Source organism: Lachnellula hyalina, assembly GCF_007821495.1.
Source record: "Lachnellula hyalina strain CBS 185.66 chromosome Unknown contig00240, whole genome shotgun sequence".
In the NCBI taxonomy this organism is placed as follows: Eukaryota; Fungi; Ascomycota; class Leotiomycetes; order Helotiales; family Lachnaceae; genus Lachnellula; species Lachnellula hyalina.
In genome coordinates this window covers 1-14,164 of record NW_022157354.1, presented here as the reverse complement: position 1 = coordinate 14,164, position 14,164 = coordinate 1, and the positions used below count along the sequence as shown (strand labels likewise).

The window sequence follows — 14,164 nt, the reverse complement described above, 5'->3', positions numbered from 1 at the left end:
GTATGAGGCGGCGTTCAACTGGGCTAACCATGGCCATGAATCACGCCTCGCTCCTTATATCAAGTCATCACAGAAAGAAAATCATCGATGCCGTGGTCTTTTCTCGATCTCTAGGAAAGGAATCTATTAACAGAGAAGTGCCAACCCCAACCTCTGTGACGCCGGCGCTAAGGTATCTCTATCTACCAAATCTAATAACGAAAACCCAGCAATAATACTACATTTTTAGACACCTTGAATCTCTCGTCCAAGGTGCAGTATCCAGAAACTATTCGTAACAGTATCGCAGTAAGAGTAACACGTCTAATAGCCCCTGCCTCGTCCGCCAGCTCTACCCTCTCCACCTCCTCTGGCTTTGTGCTCTCTCGGTGGATCAGGTCGGACAGTCAACCCTGGTACACCTTTTAGACCCATCTTGCCCACTGTCGACTTGTTGATAGCTGGCACTTCTGGTGCACATAGGCCGTCCAAAGCAAACCTATTGCCCTCATGAACCAGCCTGGCAGTATCCCAGCCCATGGATTTGGCATGTCCCTTGTAATATCCCAGCCAAGCTTGATAGGTCTTCGCTTGACTCTCCATACGAGAAGCAATAGCTCTCACCTCATTCTTAGCGCTCACGTCTGCCTCGGTTTTCTCAAAGGCAATTTCTTTCAAGGTGTATTTGGAGAAAAAGGTCTCATCCGCGGCGTGAATGAATGTTCCTCTGCCCTCGCGGCCAGCACGAGCAGTACGTCCCAATCGATGAATGTATGATTCTTTGTCCATGGGAATGCCGACCTGGAAGACGTTTGTAACTGAGGGGAAGTCCATACCACGCGCAACGACGTCCGTAGCTACCAAGGTTCCATGCTTGGCTTCTCGGAAAGCATTCGTCACACTGGTCCTCTTGCCCTGACTCACACGCGAGTGTAGCACACTGACATTTCCCAAACCGGGCATAGCAGACAGAACCTCGCCATAGAAATCGGCGAGCGCAGCGGTAGGGGCGAAGATGATGGCTTTGAAGGTGGCCGGGCCCTCAAGAGCGATCTCGGAGCGCAGAGAACCGACTAGGGCGGCTGCGACGTCGGAGAAGGTGGGCACGACGATCAGGTGCTGGGGCACGCGTTCGTGGGTATTGAGATCGCCTTTTGGGATGGTGGAGATGAACTTGTAGTCCTTTGAGAGAACAAGATGGGCGACCTTTTCTACGTGGGGCGCGATGGTTGCGGAGAAGAGCATGCCTTGTCTATTACTCTTAGCCTTGTCGGGTAGATAGGCGACGATCTTCTTCAAATCATTCATGAATCCCATATCTAGAAGCCTGTCTGCTTCATCGAGCACGAGCGTGTCGAGGTTTCTGAAGCAGCCTCGAACCCTCTCGTCGCTCAAGTGGTCGAGGAGACGCCCAGGGGTGGCTATCAGGATATCGCAGCCTGCTAGGATCTTCTTCTCCTCCGTAGTCTTGTTTGTTCCACCAATGGCGAAGCTAATTTGATACTGCGGCATACGCTTGAGCAGTGCTGTTGCCTCCTTTGCAATTTGCATAGCAAGTTCTCTCGTTGGTGAGATGACTAGTAGAGAGACCCCAGACCCTGGTTTTCTGTTCTTGTTGAGAAGCGTCTGTATGGCCGGCAGCAGAAAAGCGATCGTCTTGCCCGTTCCCGTCTTTGCTTGTGCTAGCACATCTATCCGTTTCGCAAGGAGGTCGTGTAGAGTTGCTGCTTGCACGGGCATCATGTGGTCGAACTTCAGATCCTGCGTAATAGTCTGCAGCATGATGGGATGAATCAGGTTTTCCTTTGCAAGATCTGCAAAACGCGGCGTATCCAAAGGGACTTGCTCGGTGAGAGGAGGAGTCGCGACTCTTGGTGGAGGTGCAGGTGGTGCAGCATTTCGAGAAGGAGCTGCAGCGGTGTTGATGGGTCTCTTGCCTTTGTAAGGATGCCGTCTGGCAGGTTGTCTCTTGGCTTCTTGCATGGTGGTGGTTATGAGAGTTCGCAGGAGTGTACTGCGTCGGAATGTGGTAAGGGAAAGCATCAAGCTGTATTTTTTTGGTTGCGGGTGAAAACTTCTTTGTCGCGTGGCGCTTGCCATGCGCAGTGCATACTGTACGAAGGAGAATCTGATTACTCAGCGAGATAGACAACCTGTTGAACAATAAGGAATAAATAGGGGTAACAAGAGCATCGCTTGGATGCAGAAATATATGAAATATATACCTGCTTGTGATATTTCTCAGCATAAGGACTCGTAAATATATGTATGCGTAAACTCGATGTATGGGGAATATTGTCTGAGCCTTTCTACTTATGTGACCTTGAGCTCGCTTACTAAGCGATGGGGATAACCTCTTCGCATTGCAACCTCTGTATCTTAGCTAGCTAACCAACAACCAATGAAACCACCAGTACGTGCCTTCAAGTGTTAGGCAGATGGTGTTGATTGGTCACAGATGAGGATGCTAGAGCCATTTCTGACCAGGAAGTTCTGCAGAGACACTCTCTTTCCAACATATTGGCTTCGAGGAGTCTTGTCTCAAAGCGGTTTGCTGAGGCTTATGGGGGGAGTGAATCTCAAGTATCTGACAGAGGATGATTGTGGAATCTCGAGTGTTGGTTTCACAAGGTGATCACTTCACTACACGTGTAGGTCCGTATTCGATGGTTCGCATGCCATATCAGTTTCATCCAAGTTCAAAGAAAATCATCACAAGACCAGAAAGCGGCTCGAGGGCACGAATATACAGTATTGGAAAACAGAGATGTCGTGTCATACAGCATTTATATGATAAGACTAGGGTAACAATGGTGTGTAAGGATCACGATGCATTTCACTTGAAATTTTGCAGCAATGAAGAACCTTGGTCTATCTGGCACATAGCAATGCTACCTTGACAGCTGGTCCACCCACCTCACGTCCAAGACTCCAAGGGCGGGAGAGTGCCCTGGTCCACTTTCCAACGGAAGAAGCCTATGCATGAAATACTCGGTACTTAGCTTGTGTATATATTGGAGTCCAAGGTTAAATTTACGAGTACGATGACTTCACGGAGTACTATTTCTTTCCACAGTTTGAACAAAGCCGAGTGAGATAAGGGGTTGGCTGGGCTGGTTAGTTTTACGATAAGGCAGAGTCGCATTTTCCGGCGAAATTGCGGGCAAATACAAGAAAGACCTGGCCTGACTTGTGACAGATAATGCAGTTGAATTCTACAGTACTGTACAGTACGGAGGTACCAACAGGTATGGTACGTATGAACTGGTACTTCTACAACCCCCAATCTTTGTACTGTATGCCGCTGCAAAGCGAGTGACAAGGATGACGATGGTGGCGTTCTCGGATTACCGTATCTAGAGAGCTGTACTGTGCTGTGCCTGGATTCATGCATGCGTGTGGGGGTGGAGCTGGGTGCGTTTGTTGGCAGCGGCGGATATGTGAGAAATGATAGACGTCGGGGTGGAATGCTCTGGATTTAGGACTGAGTGGGGGGTTCGATCCACATGCCGCCCATTGGACGCGCAATACTCGGTACGGTAGAAGGGCAGAACGTGTCACTGCTGCGAGTCTGCGTGCGCGGAGTATGTGATCAACTCTGAATGGCCGAGACAGTCAGATGGGATGGGAGGGGAGGGGCATGGGGGGATTGGTAGGTAGAGGGGAATAGTGATGGTGCACGGCTATAAGTAATAGTAGTAAAGTGAAGTGCACGCCATGATGCAATTCGAGTATAATATAACACGCAGCTGCCAGTGTTGTAATTCTCGGAGACTATTGCATCGTTCACCTCATTGCGCCATCGACTGTGTCAAAATCTGCAACTCATCAGCAGAACATTGCACCATACCCGTTATCAATTTAAACATCCCCTCTCACCTCTATTCTCCCCCGCTTCACGCCTCTATCCTTTATTTATACTCATTTTCCCTTTCACCTGGTCTGGTACCTTGGCTTGGCTCTAGAACCACGCCAAGCGACTGTACTGTACTGTAGAAGCCCAGATAACGATAGATGTACTGTAACCAACCAACGCCTCCATTCATCTTTTCATACCTACGCACAGGCCAATCCGTCGATAATCTCCCCTTGTCATCCCCTCCGTCTTTCGGCTCATCAATATAAGAAAGTCGTCCACCGCTCTGCTTGACGTATCACTATTTATTCCCTTTGCTTATATTCAAGAACCCCTCCGTTATCGCATCACTTCGCTCGACCCATACAGAATAATCAAGAAGAGTCATCACAGGGCCTCGCCTCGCATCGCATCTTTATTAAGCAACCACGCAAGCCATTCAACCAAAATCCTCTTCTTATATCAGCTATCACATCAGCCCGAAACTGTCACGAGCGCCGCTTACAGCCACAAGACCAACTCGTACAGTCCAAGTGGTATACGACTCGACATCTATCCCATCATTCCTCCCAGCTTCTTCTGTGGTTATCCAATTCCAAACCATCCATCTCTCAATCCAATTCTTCCTCCTGATCGTGCGAAAAGAACACCGTACGTACCGCAGTTCGAGAAGGATCTAAGAATTCGAACCAAGCCGCCAAACTGGCTCACTCACGCCCCCCACCGGTCCGTACCACTCACTCGGCAACGGCCGCAGCCTCACCCCCATTGTCGCCGAAAAGGTCGCATCACCATCGGCGAAAGTCTGGAAAAGAGCACGTTGCTACAGAGAAAAAGGCCTCTAGACCAACAAGCCTGAGCAGGAGGACAACCCCGCAGTACGTGACCAAAGTCGGACCCGGATGGAGCGGAGGACGAGGTAGCACCAGTGCCAGGGACGGTGAAGAAGGTGGCCGAGATAGCGGGGAGTCGTTCCCGCAGTTCTGGTATGTTGCTTTCTTTTTCCTCATTCCTTCCAGTTGGTGTGGGTGAGACGGCTGGGTTCTCCAGGTACTATACGGAGTACAGCCATGCAAGGAGAAAGTCCTCATGACCATGACCATGGCGCGTGTGGGGTGCATATCTTAACCTTGCTTGATGCAGAGCTGACGAATAATACAGCATGAACTGCGAAAAGCAATTCTTACCGGTCAACAACACTTTCCTATATTGTTCCGAAGCGTAAGTGATGAGCTCCTCTCTACCAGTCACCTCGTGCCTTTTTCTGCAACAGTCAAATTGACCCCATATCAATAGTTGCCGACTTCACGATCAAAACCCCGCCCCGTCCCACTCGGATGCTTACTCGCCCTCTGCATACGCACCCTCATCTCCACCTCTGACGCCCTACACAAGACACTTTTCCAGTCTTCCAACTTCGATTCCCGATGATGGGCCTGATATTGTCCCGAAATTCTCCCCCCACGCAATCCCGTCCACGCTCCTACTTCAATTCCGACCCATACCCCGCGTCCTACCAAGCTCCCCCCACCTATACTTCATCTCTACCACGAACAAAAGACTACAAAGATTCACAATCAAGCACAGCACTCGCCAGTCTCCGGGAACTAGCCACCGCACTTCCGCGCACGAGCTCTAAACACAGCGATCCTGAATCGCCACCCAAGAGCAGCGCAAGTAGCATCAGTCGAACGGGGTCCGGCGTCTGGAATTACATGCCGTTCACTTCTACTAGCAAGACCACGACTCCAACCCCATCTGCAACGCCAGGGAACAGTTATAATGGAGGCTACACCGTGAGCCAGAGCTATGGCGCTGTGCAAACTAGTTATGTGTCTAGTGGTGGGAAGAGCAGAGAAGACCTATATAATTACGGCAAGAGCCAGAGCACATATGGACAGCCAGGCGGTATGGGTAGGGATCGCCCTCTACCTCCCAGGAGCGGGCCAGGTGGTTACGGGCATCGTCCTAAGAGCATCGACTTGGTCACGCCAACTTGGTGACGAAAGGCGTCAAGCGATCATGAAAAGTTATTCTGATATTTATTTGCATTTTTAATGATTTTTGGGCGGGCATTTGCATTGCATGGACAAAGGGATAGCATCAGCGAACAGGCGGCATTGGGTAGTGGCATAGAACGGTGCTAAGCTGGCATTGGCACATCAGATAGGAAATGCAATCATATACGTCGCATTTACATACACTCACAATTAATCCCATACTACACAAACGTTTGATCAACATACTAGCATATCAGCATTCCTAAGCATCCTCCTCCCGTGTATGGTACTACGGTAGGTGTTTTGTGCTAACAAAAGGGGCCTCGCTAAATAGGCTGCACAGCTACATCCCACCTTCCTACCTAGGTATTCCATACATTTAGCCTATGCGCTCCTCATATACAGCAATATCGTACCGCACCTCTGGACGGGGTCTGGGCCATGGTAAAGGGAGATCCAGACCTCTGGGAAAGCCCACGGGAAATCACCCTCTGGCAGCTTACCCACATGCTATAAATAAGAAGAATACACGCTAAATCTTGTCAGGTGATTTTTGGTTACGTGTGTTGGTGGCATAAGTGGATCGTGGTCGGGAGGTCTTGGGCTAGAATCAGTTAGGGAGGGCGTATGACTGTGTACCCTTCTTGAGGAGGTACTAGACGAAGGGCAATGGGTTGTCATAATGTCTTAATTGAGGTGAGAGTTAGGGGCTGTGCTTAACGTGATGTGTCGGAAACAGTCATTGGGATTTTTAGACCTCTACCAGGAAAAAATATCAATTTGTTCAAAGTCATTAGTTAAACGTGTCTACATAGCTATGTTATGCATTAATTACTAATTCAATACAATTGTTGCTACACGTACCTCGGGATACCATAAAAGATCCCAATTCACCGTCCCCTTTTCCGGCTCGCTTACGAAACATGACGGCAAGACACAAATTAAGAAGATTGCAAAAATAAAGCATTAAAGGTTCGTTACTAAAAATTGCAAAACTTCTACTAACAGCTCCCCAGGAACTGTTTCGATTAAAGAAGAAACGAAGCCCGACTCCCGGTGGAGTTGAGGTTGGTTTTTTATTCGAGGCAGTGGGTCACCCTGCCAGGGAATTGGCGTGAAGACCCAATCGATCCACACACCAAGCACAATTTGATCTAGACGACTTAGCCAAGTGGTTGCCTGTTGTGCTTGATTTGGTTGAGAATTGCTCATTTTGATATATGTAGCAGATACGGAAGAAGTCCGGCTTGAGGGAGATTGAATCGGTGGAGGGGATATGGGTATAGAGGCGGTCTCGGTGGGAAGTTTTACCTCTTGCTACAAACAGCGCTGGCACTTCCCTCTCGGACAACTTAGGGAAAGAGAATTTCGATTCGACTTTCAGCTTCATGTTCCATAATTCCAGTTTTCGATTCTTACAACACCCTCTTCGGCGGCACAGTCACCAACCCTCTGGCCTCCTTCGTCCTCCATTGCAACGCTTTACATATCTCATAAATGACCTTCAAATTCGGAGTAGGCACGCCAATCTTCTCCGCCTCTCTCAAGGGCTCACCCACTAGGTACTCAAACTCGATATAGTTCCCCTGTTCAAAACAATCAGTACACTTCTCAAACATCTACAAACTCGGCAAGACTTACCTTCTCCCAATCAACCTGCATACTAGGCTTCAAATATAAATCCATGGGATCACAATTAATCATTGTATCCATAATCCCCTCATCGAGTTCATGCCCCAGCCGCTTCGCAGTCTCAAATACCTCTTTCATAGCCGGCCTCACTAAACCTTCAACAGCACCTCCTGCTAGCCTAATTCTAGCGTCATCCAGTCCCAGGATAGCACAAAGCGGATTCAGCACCGCGTTGAAGATCAGTTTTCTCCATCGAGAATATGGCACATTGTCATTGAGCCTCACGTTTGTTTTCCCAGCATTGCCATAGATCTTGATAAACTCTTTTGCGGTAGCGATTTCTCGTTCTGGGTCTTTGAGAGACGGGTTATGGAATGTGCCTAGTAACAAATCGTCTGCAAACTCGTGGTGGATGGTCCCGGGAACACCTTCGTGAGAATCGATCATGGAGACGCCGGACAGGACCATGTTGGTGGGGAATGCGGCAAAGAGGGGGGCTTCGATGTTCAGACCATTTTGGATCATTACTATGGTCGTGTGACCGGGAGTTACTGCTGGGGCGATGAGGGAGACGAGGGAGGGCGGGATGTCGGGACAGTTCTTGGTAGTTGTGACGATGTAGTCAAAGGGAGGTAGAGATTCTCTCTCTACATCTGGGACGGAATTTACAACTGCCAGATTCCAATTAGCTTTCAGTTATTCTCCGTTAAAGCTTGCGGCTCAATCAAAGATGTCACAAACTGTGCACACCTTTGGTCGGCCTCCATCCTTTGAAATTCCCGTGATCAACAGACTCGATCGTATATCCCTCTTTCTCCACAACTTTGAAATTCGATCTCAACACCGCAGTCACAGACCCCAATCCTCCTGCCTCGATGTTCAAGGCAGCAATTGCTCCAACAGCACCTCCTCCGAGAAGGAGCACGTTTGCTTTCTTCGTGCTCACCATTTCGAAATATCTGATATTTGAGAGAAGTGAAATTCTGAAATAACAATTAAATAAACAGAAGATATAAATTCCAACTAAATATCAAAGCAGAGTGAAGAGTCATCTAGCCTTGTGCTTTCCTTCTAATGTTAGCTTTGCGACACTACCTATGCCAAGATAATCTTACAATCTAATTATCCCATCTTTGACTTTAAGCTCACTGGAGTATCTATCACTGGATGGCCTTACCGAATGTGTCGATTCTACCCTATCGCAAAAACCTTCCGCTTGTGTTGGCTGTGGCAATGTAGCCCAATATCGAGGTGGCAATGTAGAGTCGAGCTTCAAGAATGGGATAAGTCATGGTTGCCGAAACCGAGGCCACTAATGCATTCCTGCAGCTCATGAATTCGACACAGCTCTTGCTTGCAGATGCACCTAACGATGCGGGGAGCTTTATCTTAAGATCCTCCAAAGATGGGGGCGGGGCGGGGGAAGCTCTTATCAGAATTTAAGAGTTCAAAGTGGGAGGCAGATCGTCGCATCACATCCCCGGATTTCGTTGAACTGTGCTGATCATATTCGGCACCTAGAAAAAACTTGCAACACCATATTCGTATCCCAATAGGCCCAACCGGGTTTCTTCATTCGGCAGCATCTACATCTACGTTGGGAGGCACTTCATCAAAATCATCCTGCAGCAAGAAATCCGGTGATCTCATATCAACCATTCCACAGTTAGGACTGCTGATCATATAGCCCAACCTCGCCTGGCACTCCTTGGAGAAACCTTTTGCTACCTCTGGGGGATACTCGAGCAAAGTCGCGAACTCCTGCCTCAAAGTTCCCTTGCACATGAACATTGCCAACAGCATTCTGTTCTCGTCCTTCGAATTATTAGTACTGCCACCATGATATGTAGAAGCTAGCATGAATGCTGCTTCCCCAACTTCCATTTCAGCATAGATGGCGTCGTTGGAGTTGGCCCCTCTATCGTCACCCCAAAGGTGGGAGCCAGGAATCATACGCGTGGCGCCGTTTTCGACTGTGGTTTTGATGCCGGGGACAAAGAGACCAAATCCATCATCTCGGCCTACTGTCCATCCTGTGTGAGTAGCATCGGTGTGTCGAGTGTGATACATTTTGTCGTCGCGGTGTAGACGTTGTCCGACAGCCTTGGGGCGGACATCGATGCCGAGAGCAGCCGAGAGAAGGGGATGTGAGGTGTAGTAGGTACACTTCTCGTCGTACCAGGTTGGGTCTGTAGAAGAGAGGAAATACTCTCCTAGTTCCTAGTAATGGTTAATGACGAGTTCCTCGACCTTTATCCTCGAAGGCATATACCTGATAAAGAGGATGCATAAAGAACTTCTCTCGACATGTAGGGCTTCTCCATAGAAGCCGATTACAACGTCGAGTCTCTGGTGGGAAGAGTTTCCCCTATGCTCTGTAATCAGTTGGAAGATAAGTAAGACCTCGATCAAGACTTACTTGCCACGGTTTATCAGCATCTAAGAAAGGTTTCACCTCTGCATTTGCGGCAGCAACATCTTCTATTGTGGCATAGTTCGTACAGATACAGCCGCCGTCCCTTTTTATAGCTTCAATAAACTCTTCTATGGGAGCGTCCACTGGGATACGTCGTAAAGTTGGCTTAGAAATTGTAACCATATTGAGAGGCCGACAAATAGTGAGGTAATCGTAGAACGCAGGATGAGAATGACTTATTAGTCTTTCCTCGAACTCGGGATCTTCCCCGATATCAGTAGTTGCAACAAAGTACTGTGCTAAGATACGATCGGGATCTCTTTCCTTATATTATACAACTTTCGAGCTGCCTCTCCATGACATTCTGCATTGAAAGATAAGCCCCACCTTTCGAGTGAACTCCTTGGTTTTAGAGGACGCCAACTCGCTCGCTCAAACCAATCCAAGACCTTTAAGCATAGCCTATCTCCCAGGCATTTGAATATCTGCAAGAGAAACCCGATATTGTTCAATTTGAAATGGTCCCAATCACGTCGAAGATAGAGCAGATAGGAGCTGCACTTACCACGGCTCATGCAACCTATGGCAAAAGCAACCCAAAAAGTTCCCAAACACACAAAGAATCCATAGTAACACTACCAGGAGGTAAGTCCTGCACAATTGCAACTAATCTTCCAATTGACACGTTCAAGGCACGACTCGAAATGTAGTCCACTTTGAGCCCTTTCCAGTGACCCTAACATCGGGGCAAGGCTCCTATCTGAAAGACCTGGATGGCCACAGATACCTTGATCTATGCGGCGAATATAGCGCAGGAATGTTTGGTCATTCCCATCCAGTCATCACCAAAGCAATGCATGCTGCTATCGACAGCGGATTTGCTCTAGGAGGGGTGAATCAGTTCGAAGGACGGCTCGCTCAGCTACTCTGCTCTAGATTCTCCAGCATCGACAAGATTCGCTTCTCGAATTCTGGGACTGAAGCTAATTTGACTGCACTCGCGCTGGTTAAGGCCTACACGAAACGAGAAACAGTTATCGTTTTCAAAGGTGGCTACCATGGAGGTCTTGCTACCTTTGGGAAAGATGGAAAGGTAACGGCAAATAGTATGAACGTGCCACATAAGTTTATCATTGCACCTTATAATGATATCAAAGCTCTTGAAGAGATCGTGGAAGAGCACAAAGATGACCTGGCATGTATTTTCCTGGAGCTTATGCAAGGGTCATCTGGGTGTCTTCCAGCCGATATCGAGTTTGTCAAAGCTACCAGAGCGAAAGCCAACGAGGCGGGCGCTGTTTTGATGTTCGATGAGGTCATGACAAGTCGAATGTCCACTGGAGGCCTCCAGAGTTTGCTCGGAGTATATCCAGACATGACTACTCTGGGAAAATATTTCGGTGGCGGTGGACAGAATTTTGGCGCCTTTGGTGGAAGGAATGAGATAATGGTCAGTCAAAGTCCTTCATATTACTCCACTTGAGATACATGCCCATGGAATTCTTTACAGGTTCAAGCCTCAAACCCCCTTTTCTGCCCTTGTTCATAGCTGCTCGTTCATGTTCATAATGTTGACCTGTTAAGAGTATAATCGAGCCCGGTCATCCCGGTGGAGCATACCATAGCGGCACTTACAACAACAATGTTACTACAATGGCAGCCGGAGTAGCGGTGCTCCAAGATGTGTGGACAAAAGACGTAGCTTCTCAACTGTATGAGACTGGAGAATGGCTGCAGAACGAGCTCAGGAGAGTAGCAGCCGGCACCATTTTATAGGTAACTGGGGTCGGAAGTCTCATGACCCTCCATTTCAGCACCCAAGCCATCCGATCAGCTGCAGATGTACAAGGGAGTGTAGCGGAATTGCGTGAACTGTTCCTTTTCGATATGCTCCGAAGGGGCTTTTTTCTAGCACAGCGAGGTATGATCAGCTTGATGACGGTGACTTCGAAGGCGGAACTGCAGACCTTTGTTGAAGCCGTACAAAAGTTTCTGGAGGAGAGACGGGATTTGATTACCTGAGTCGATTGATCCCTGAAATATTGGTCGGAATTCCAGTTCAGACATGCGGGTTTGAGATCAGTGCTGTAAATCTATACCTACCTGGAGCGTGGTGAATGATTTTTAGCGTCTCAAATTAGCGAAGAAACCCCTGAAAAGCTGGTTAGGGAGCCTCCGGGGCTGCCAGGCTGATCAGTTTGCCGTTGCATCAGCTAAGCACCGGTGAAGCTTAAGGCATGATATAAAGCTCTATATAGTCACATCGGTGTAGAAAGATATTTGTGCTACTTTCGAATTGCGCACAACGTACAGCACAGCTATGCGGAAAACTATATTTTCAGTTCTCTACTCGGCTTTAAAGTTCTTGTAATATTAAATATCTCCTATTCGGCTTGAAACATCAATTATCAATTCATTTTTCAGTCCCGGACCAAATAGCCTGAGTCGGCAATTGCCTACTATACGCGGAAATTCACTCTAGCCCCCTCGACTTTTTTTGCCCTAGAGCTACCCTGGAGCTCGATTTTGGTCATGTTTCTGGTAATAAACAAAGCTACATTGGGGAGACCCCTAGGGTAAGCGACGTGCAACAAAAAGTCTGGACTTGCCATTTCAAGGTTAGGAACGGTCATGAAACTCATTCTATGAAGAGCCCTTGAAACAGGAATTGGTGAATAACGAAGGTTGGTTGTAGTTTAACCTTCTTGGCCTCAGCTTGAAGTATTATGATTATGTGAGATTAGTTGAGACATTTAAAGCATGCAATTCTGAGTCTAGGTCAAGACAATTCGCAGTCCCCAGTCTCTCAATACATGGCCCCAACACATGTCCGTTCGACCGAGGTCCTGACGCCTCCAGACTTCGTTTATAACTCTCTCGACTTCCATGAGGCTGCCCATATTGTAATCTCGGACAAGTACAAGGTATTCTCGGACCTTCTGCCTAGCGGTCAAGTCGTACGCTTCGCATCCTAAGATGAATGATGGCCATGGAAAAGCGGTAGTGCGTACTTTCAGGGCTCTTTTGAGCTTCTCGTGCATCACAAGATGATCTGCTGCGTCTATGATGTAGTGTTGAAGAACACGGGGATCCGTTTTTCGTACTTTTCGCTGAAAATGTATTATTAACGCAAGATGCATTGCTGCCACAATATGTGCAAAAATGGCAGAAGAGTTTTGGCAACTTAACGAGTTCGCCTTTTTATCCTTGAAGTATCGTATATTGTCTTTAAAAGCTAAGTTCTCCGGTGGCTGCCAGTTGAAAATGCGATCTTCCGTAATCCGACTTCTGCGAATGAACTCTGGAGTCGAGACCTTTAAAGATGAAAGATCTTTACAAAGCGAAGAGGTCTGAGAAAGTAACATGAAGAGCGTCGTCGGTATCTGGTAAATAGATACGAAAAGCGAGTCCTCATCTGACTCGTCGTCTTCCAGCCAGTTAAGTCTAGAACTGACTATCTGCCGCTCATCTTCAGGAACACTTAGATCACTTCGAGATGATTCCAGCCCAGTGGAAACTTGGTTACGGATTTCGTCTTGGTTGGAAGCTTCTAGTGGCTCAAGTGTTGTGCTCTCTTCAATGATTCTAAGATAAGAGAAGATGCGATGCAGCTTCGAGACTTTCTGAGACTTCACCGGCTTAGACAATCCTTGGTTTCGGATCAGCTTCTCACTCTCGGCAAGATATTTATTAGAGTCTTCCATGTTGCCGCTGAATACCTGCTTGCGAATTAGCGATATGTTGTTAAAGCGGAGTTTAACTTACCCCAATCGTAACCATACTTAGCAGACTCATCAACACCTCCTTGTATTTCCCCCTGGAAGACTTCGGCAGTGTTTGGTCCAAGGACGATCTCAAATAGACCTCTGACTTTGCCTTGTGTGAGATGCCCTTTTCGTACCAATAATGCGATCTCTCTAACGAGTTTTTCTCAGCCAAGCCAACATGAAAGGAACTGATGGAAAGCAAGGCATAGAACAGGGCCATTTTGGCTGAACTGCTTGCTTCACCATAAACCATTAATTCTGCAAGTGCACCCATGGCACATGGTAGATGAATAATCTTCCATGGAGGCTTCTTTCCAGGAGACATTGTCATTATATAGATGATGTGACTGGAATAATAGTCCAACAGTGACCGGGCTTCAGCTGGGATCCTGCTGAGATTTGCATCATTCGGCATCGTCAAAATTGCTGGCGAATGTTTTGGGGCCTCCCTCAAAGTAGCTATTTCTGAATCTTGTGGTGCAATACAATCTGCGTAGGTTAGAATATGTCTACA

The 14,164-nt window shown here is 47.8% G+C and overlaps 7 protein-coding genes across 7 annotated transcripts; 3 read left to right on the top strand and 4 right to left on the bottom strand.

Moving 5' to 3' along the window:
- Window positions 1-303: 303 nt before the first annotated feature.
- MSS116 (ATP-dependent RNA helicase, mitochondrial) lies at window positions 304-1,962 on the bottom strand (the record flags this gene model as incomplete). The annotated part of the gene is made up of 1 exon (XM_031153457.1): window positions 304-1,962. One exon carries the CDS (start codon window positions 1,960-1,962, stop codon window positions 304-306), a length of 1,659 nt encoding a protein of 552 aa, XP_031001472.1.
- Window positions 1,963-4,365: 2,403 nt separating this feature from the next.
- LHYA1_G008536 (uncharacterized protein) lies at window positions 4,366-4,867 on the top strand (the record flags this gene model as incomplete). The annotated part of the gene is given in 3 exon segments (XM_031153456.1): window positions 4,366-4,486; window positions 4,500-4,821; window positions 4,855-4,867. Coding segments are annotated over 3 exon segments (456 nt in total), but the record flags the coding sequence as incomplete, so codon positions are not given.
- Window positions 4,868-4,997: 130 nt separating this feature from the next.
- On the top strand, window positions 4,998-5,838 carry LHYA1_G008535 (uncharacterized protein; the record flags this gene model as incomplete). The annotated part of the gene is made up of 3 exons (XM_031153455.1): window positions 4,998-5,056; window positions 5,109-5,161; window positions 5,231-5,838. 3 exons carry the CDS (start codon window positions 4,998-5,000, stop codon window positions 5,836-5,838), a joined length of 720 nt encoding a protein of 239 aa, XP_031001470.1.
- A 1,412-nt stretch (window positions 5,839-7,250) lies between these two features.
- On the bottom strand, window positions 7,251-8,416 carry YDL144C_0 (Uncharacterized protein; the record flags this gene model as incomplete). The annotated part of the gene is made up of 3 exons (XM_031153454.1): window positions 7,251-7,421; window positions 7,477-8,138; window positions 8,209-8,416. 3 exons carry the CDS (start codon window positions 8,414-8,416, stop codon window positions 7,251-7,253), a joined length of 1,041 nt encoding a protein of 346 aa, XP_031001469.1.
- Window positions 8,417-9,039: 623 nt separating this feature from the next.
- Window positions 9,040-10,066, bottom strand: swnH1_3 (Dioxygenase; the record flags this gene model as incomplete). The annotated part of the gene is made up of 3 exons (XM_031153453.1): window positions 9,040-9,687; window positions 9,740-9,835; window positions 9,887-10,066. The coding sequence occupies 3 exons, from the start codon at window positions 10,064-10,066 to the stop codon at window positions 9,040-9,042; spliced, it is 924 nt and encodes a 307-aa protein (XP_031001475.1).
- A 335-nt stretch (window positions 10,067-10,401) lies between these two features.
- Window positions 10,402-11,905, top strand: BFAT (Beta-phenylalanine transaminase; the record flags this gene model as incomplete). The annotated part of the gene is made up of 4 exons (XM_031153452.1): window positions 10,402-10,528; window positions 10,576-11,333; window positions 11,468-11,635; window positions 11,660-11,905. 4 exons carry the CDS (start codon window positions 10,402-10,404, stop codon window positions 11,903-11,905), a joined length of 1,299 nt encoding a protein of 432 aa, XP_031001474.1.
- A 752-nt stretch (window positions 11,906-12,657) lies between these two features.
- ARG81_2 (Arginine metabolism regulation protein II) lies at window positions 12,658-14,107 on the bottom strand (the record flags this gene model as incomplete). The annotated part of the gene is made up of 2 exons (XM_031153451.1): window positions 12,658-13,602; window positions 13,649-14,107. Coding segments are annotated over 2 exons (1,404 nt in total), but the record flags the coding sequence as incomplete, so codon positions are not given.
- Window positions 14,108-14,164: the final 57 nt, after the last annotated feature.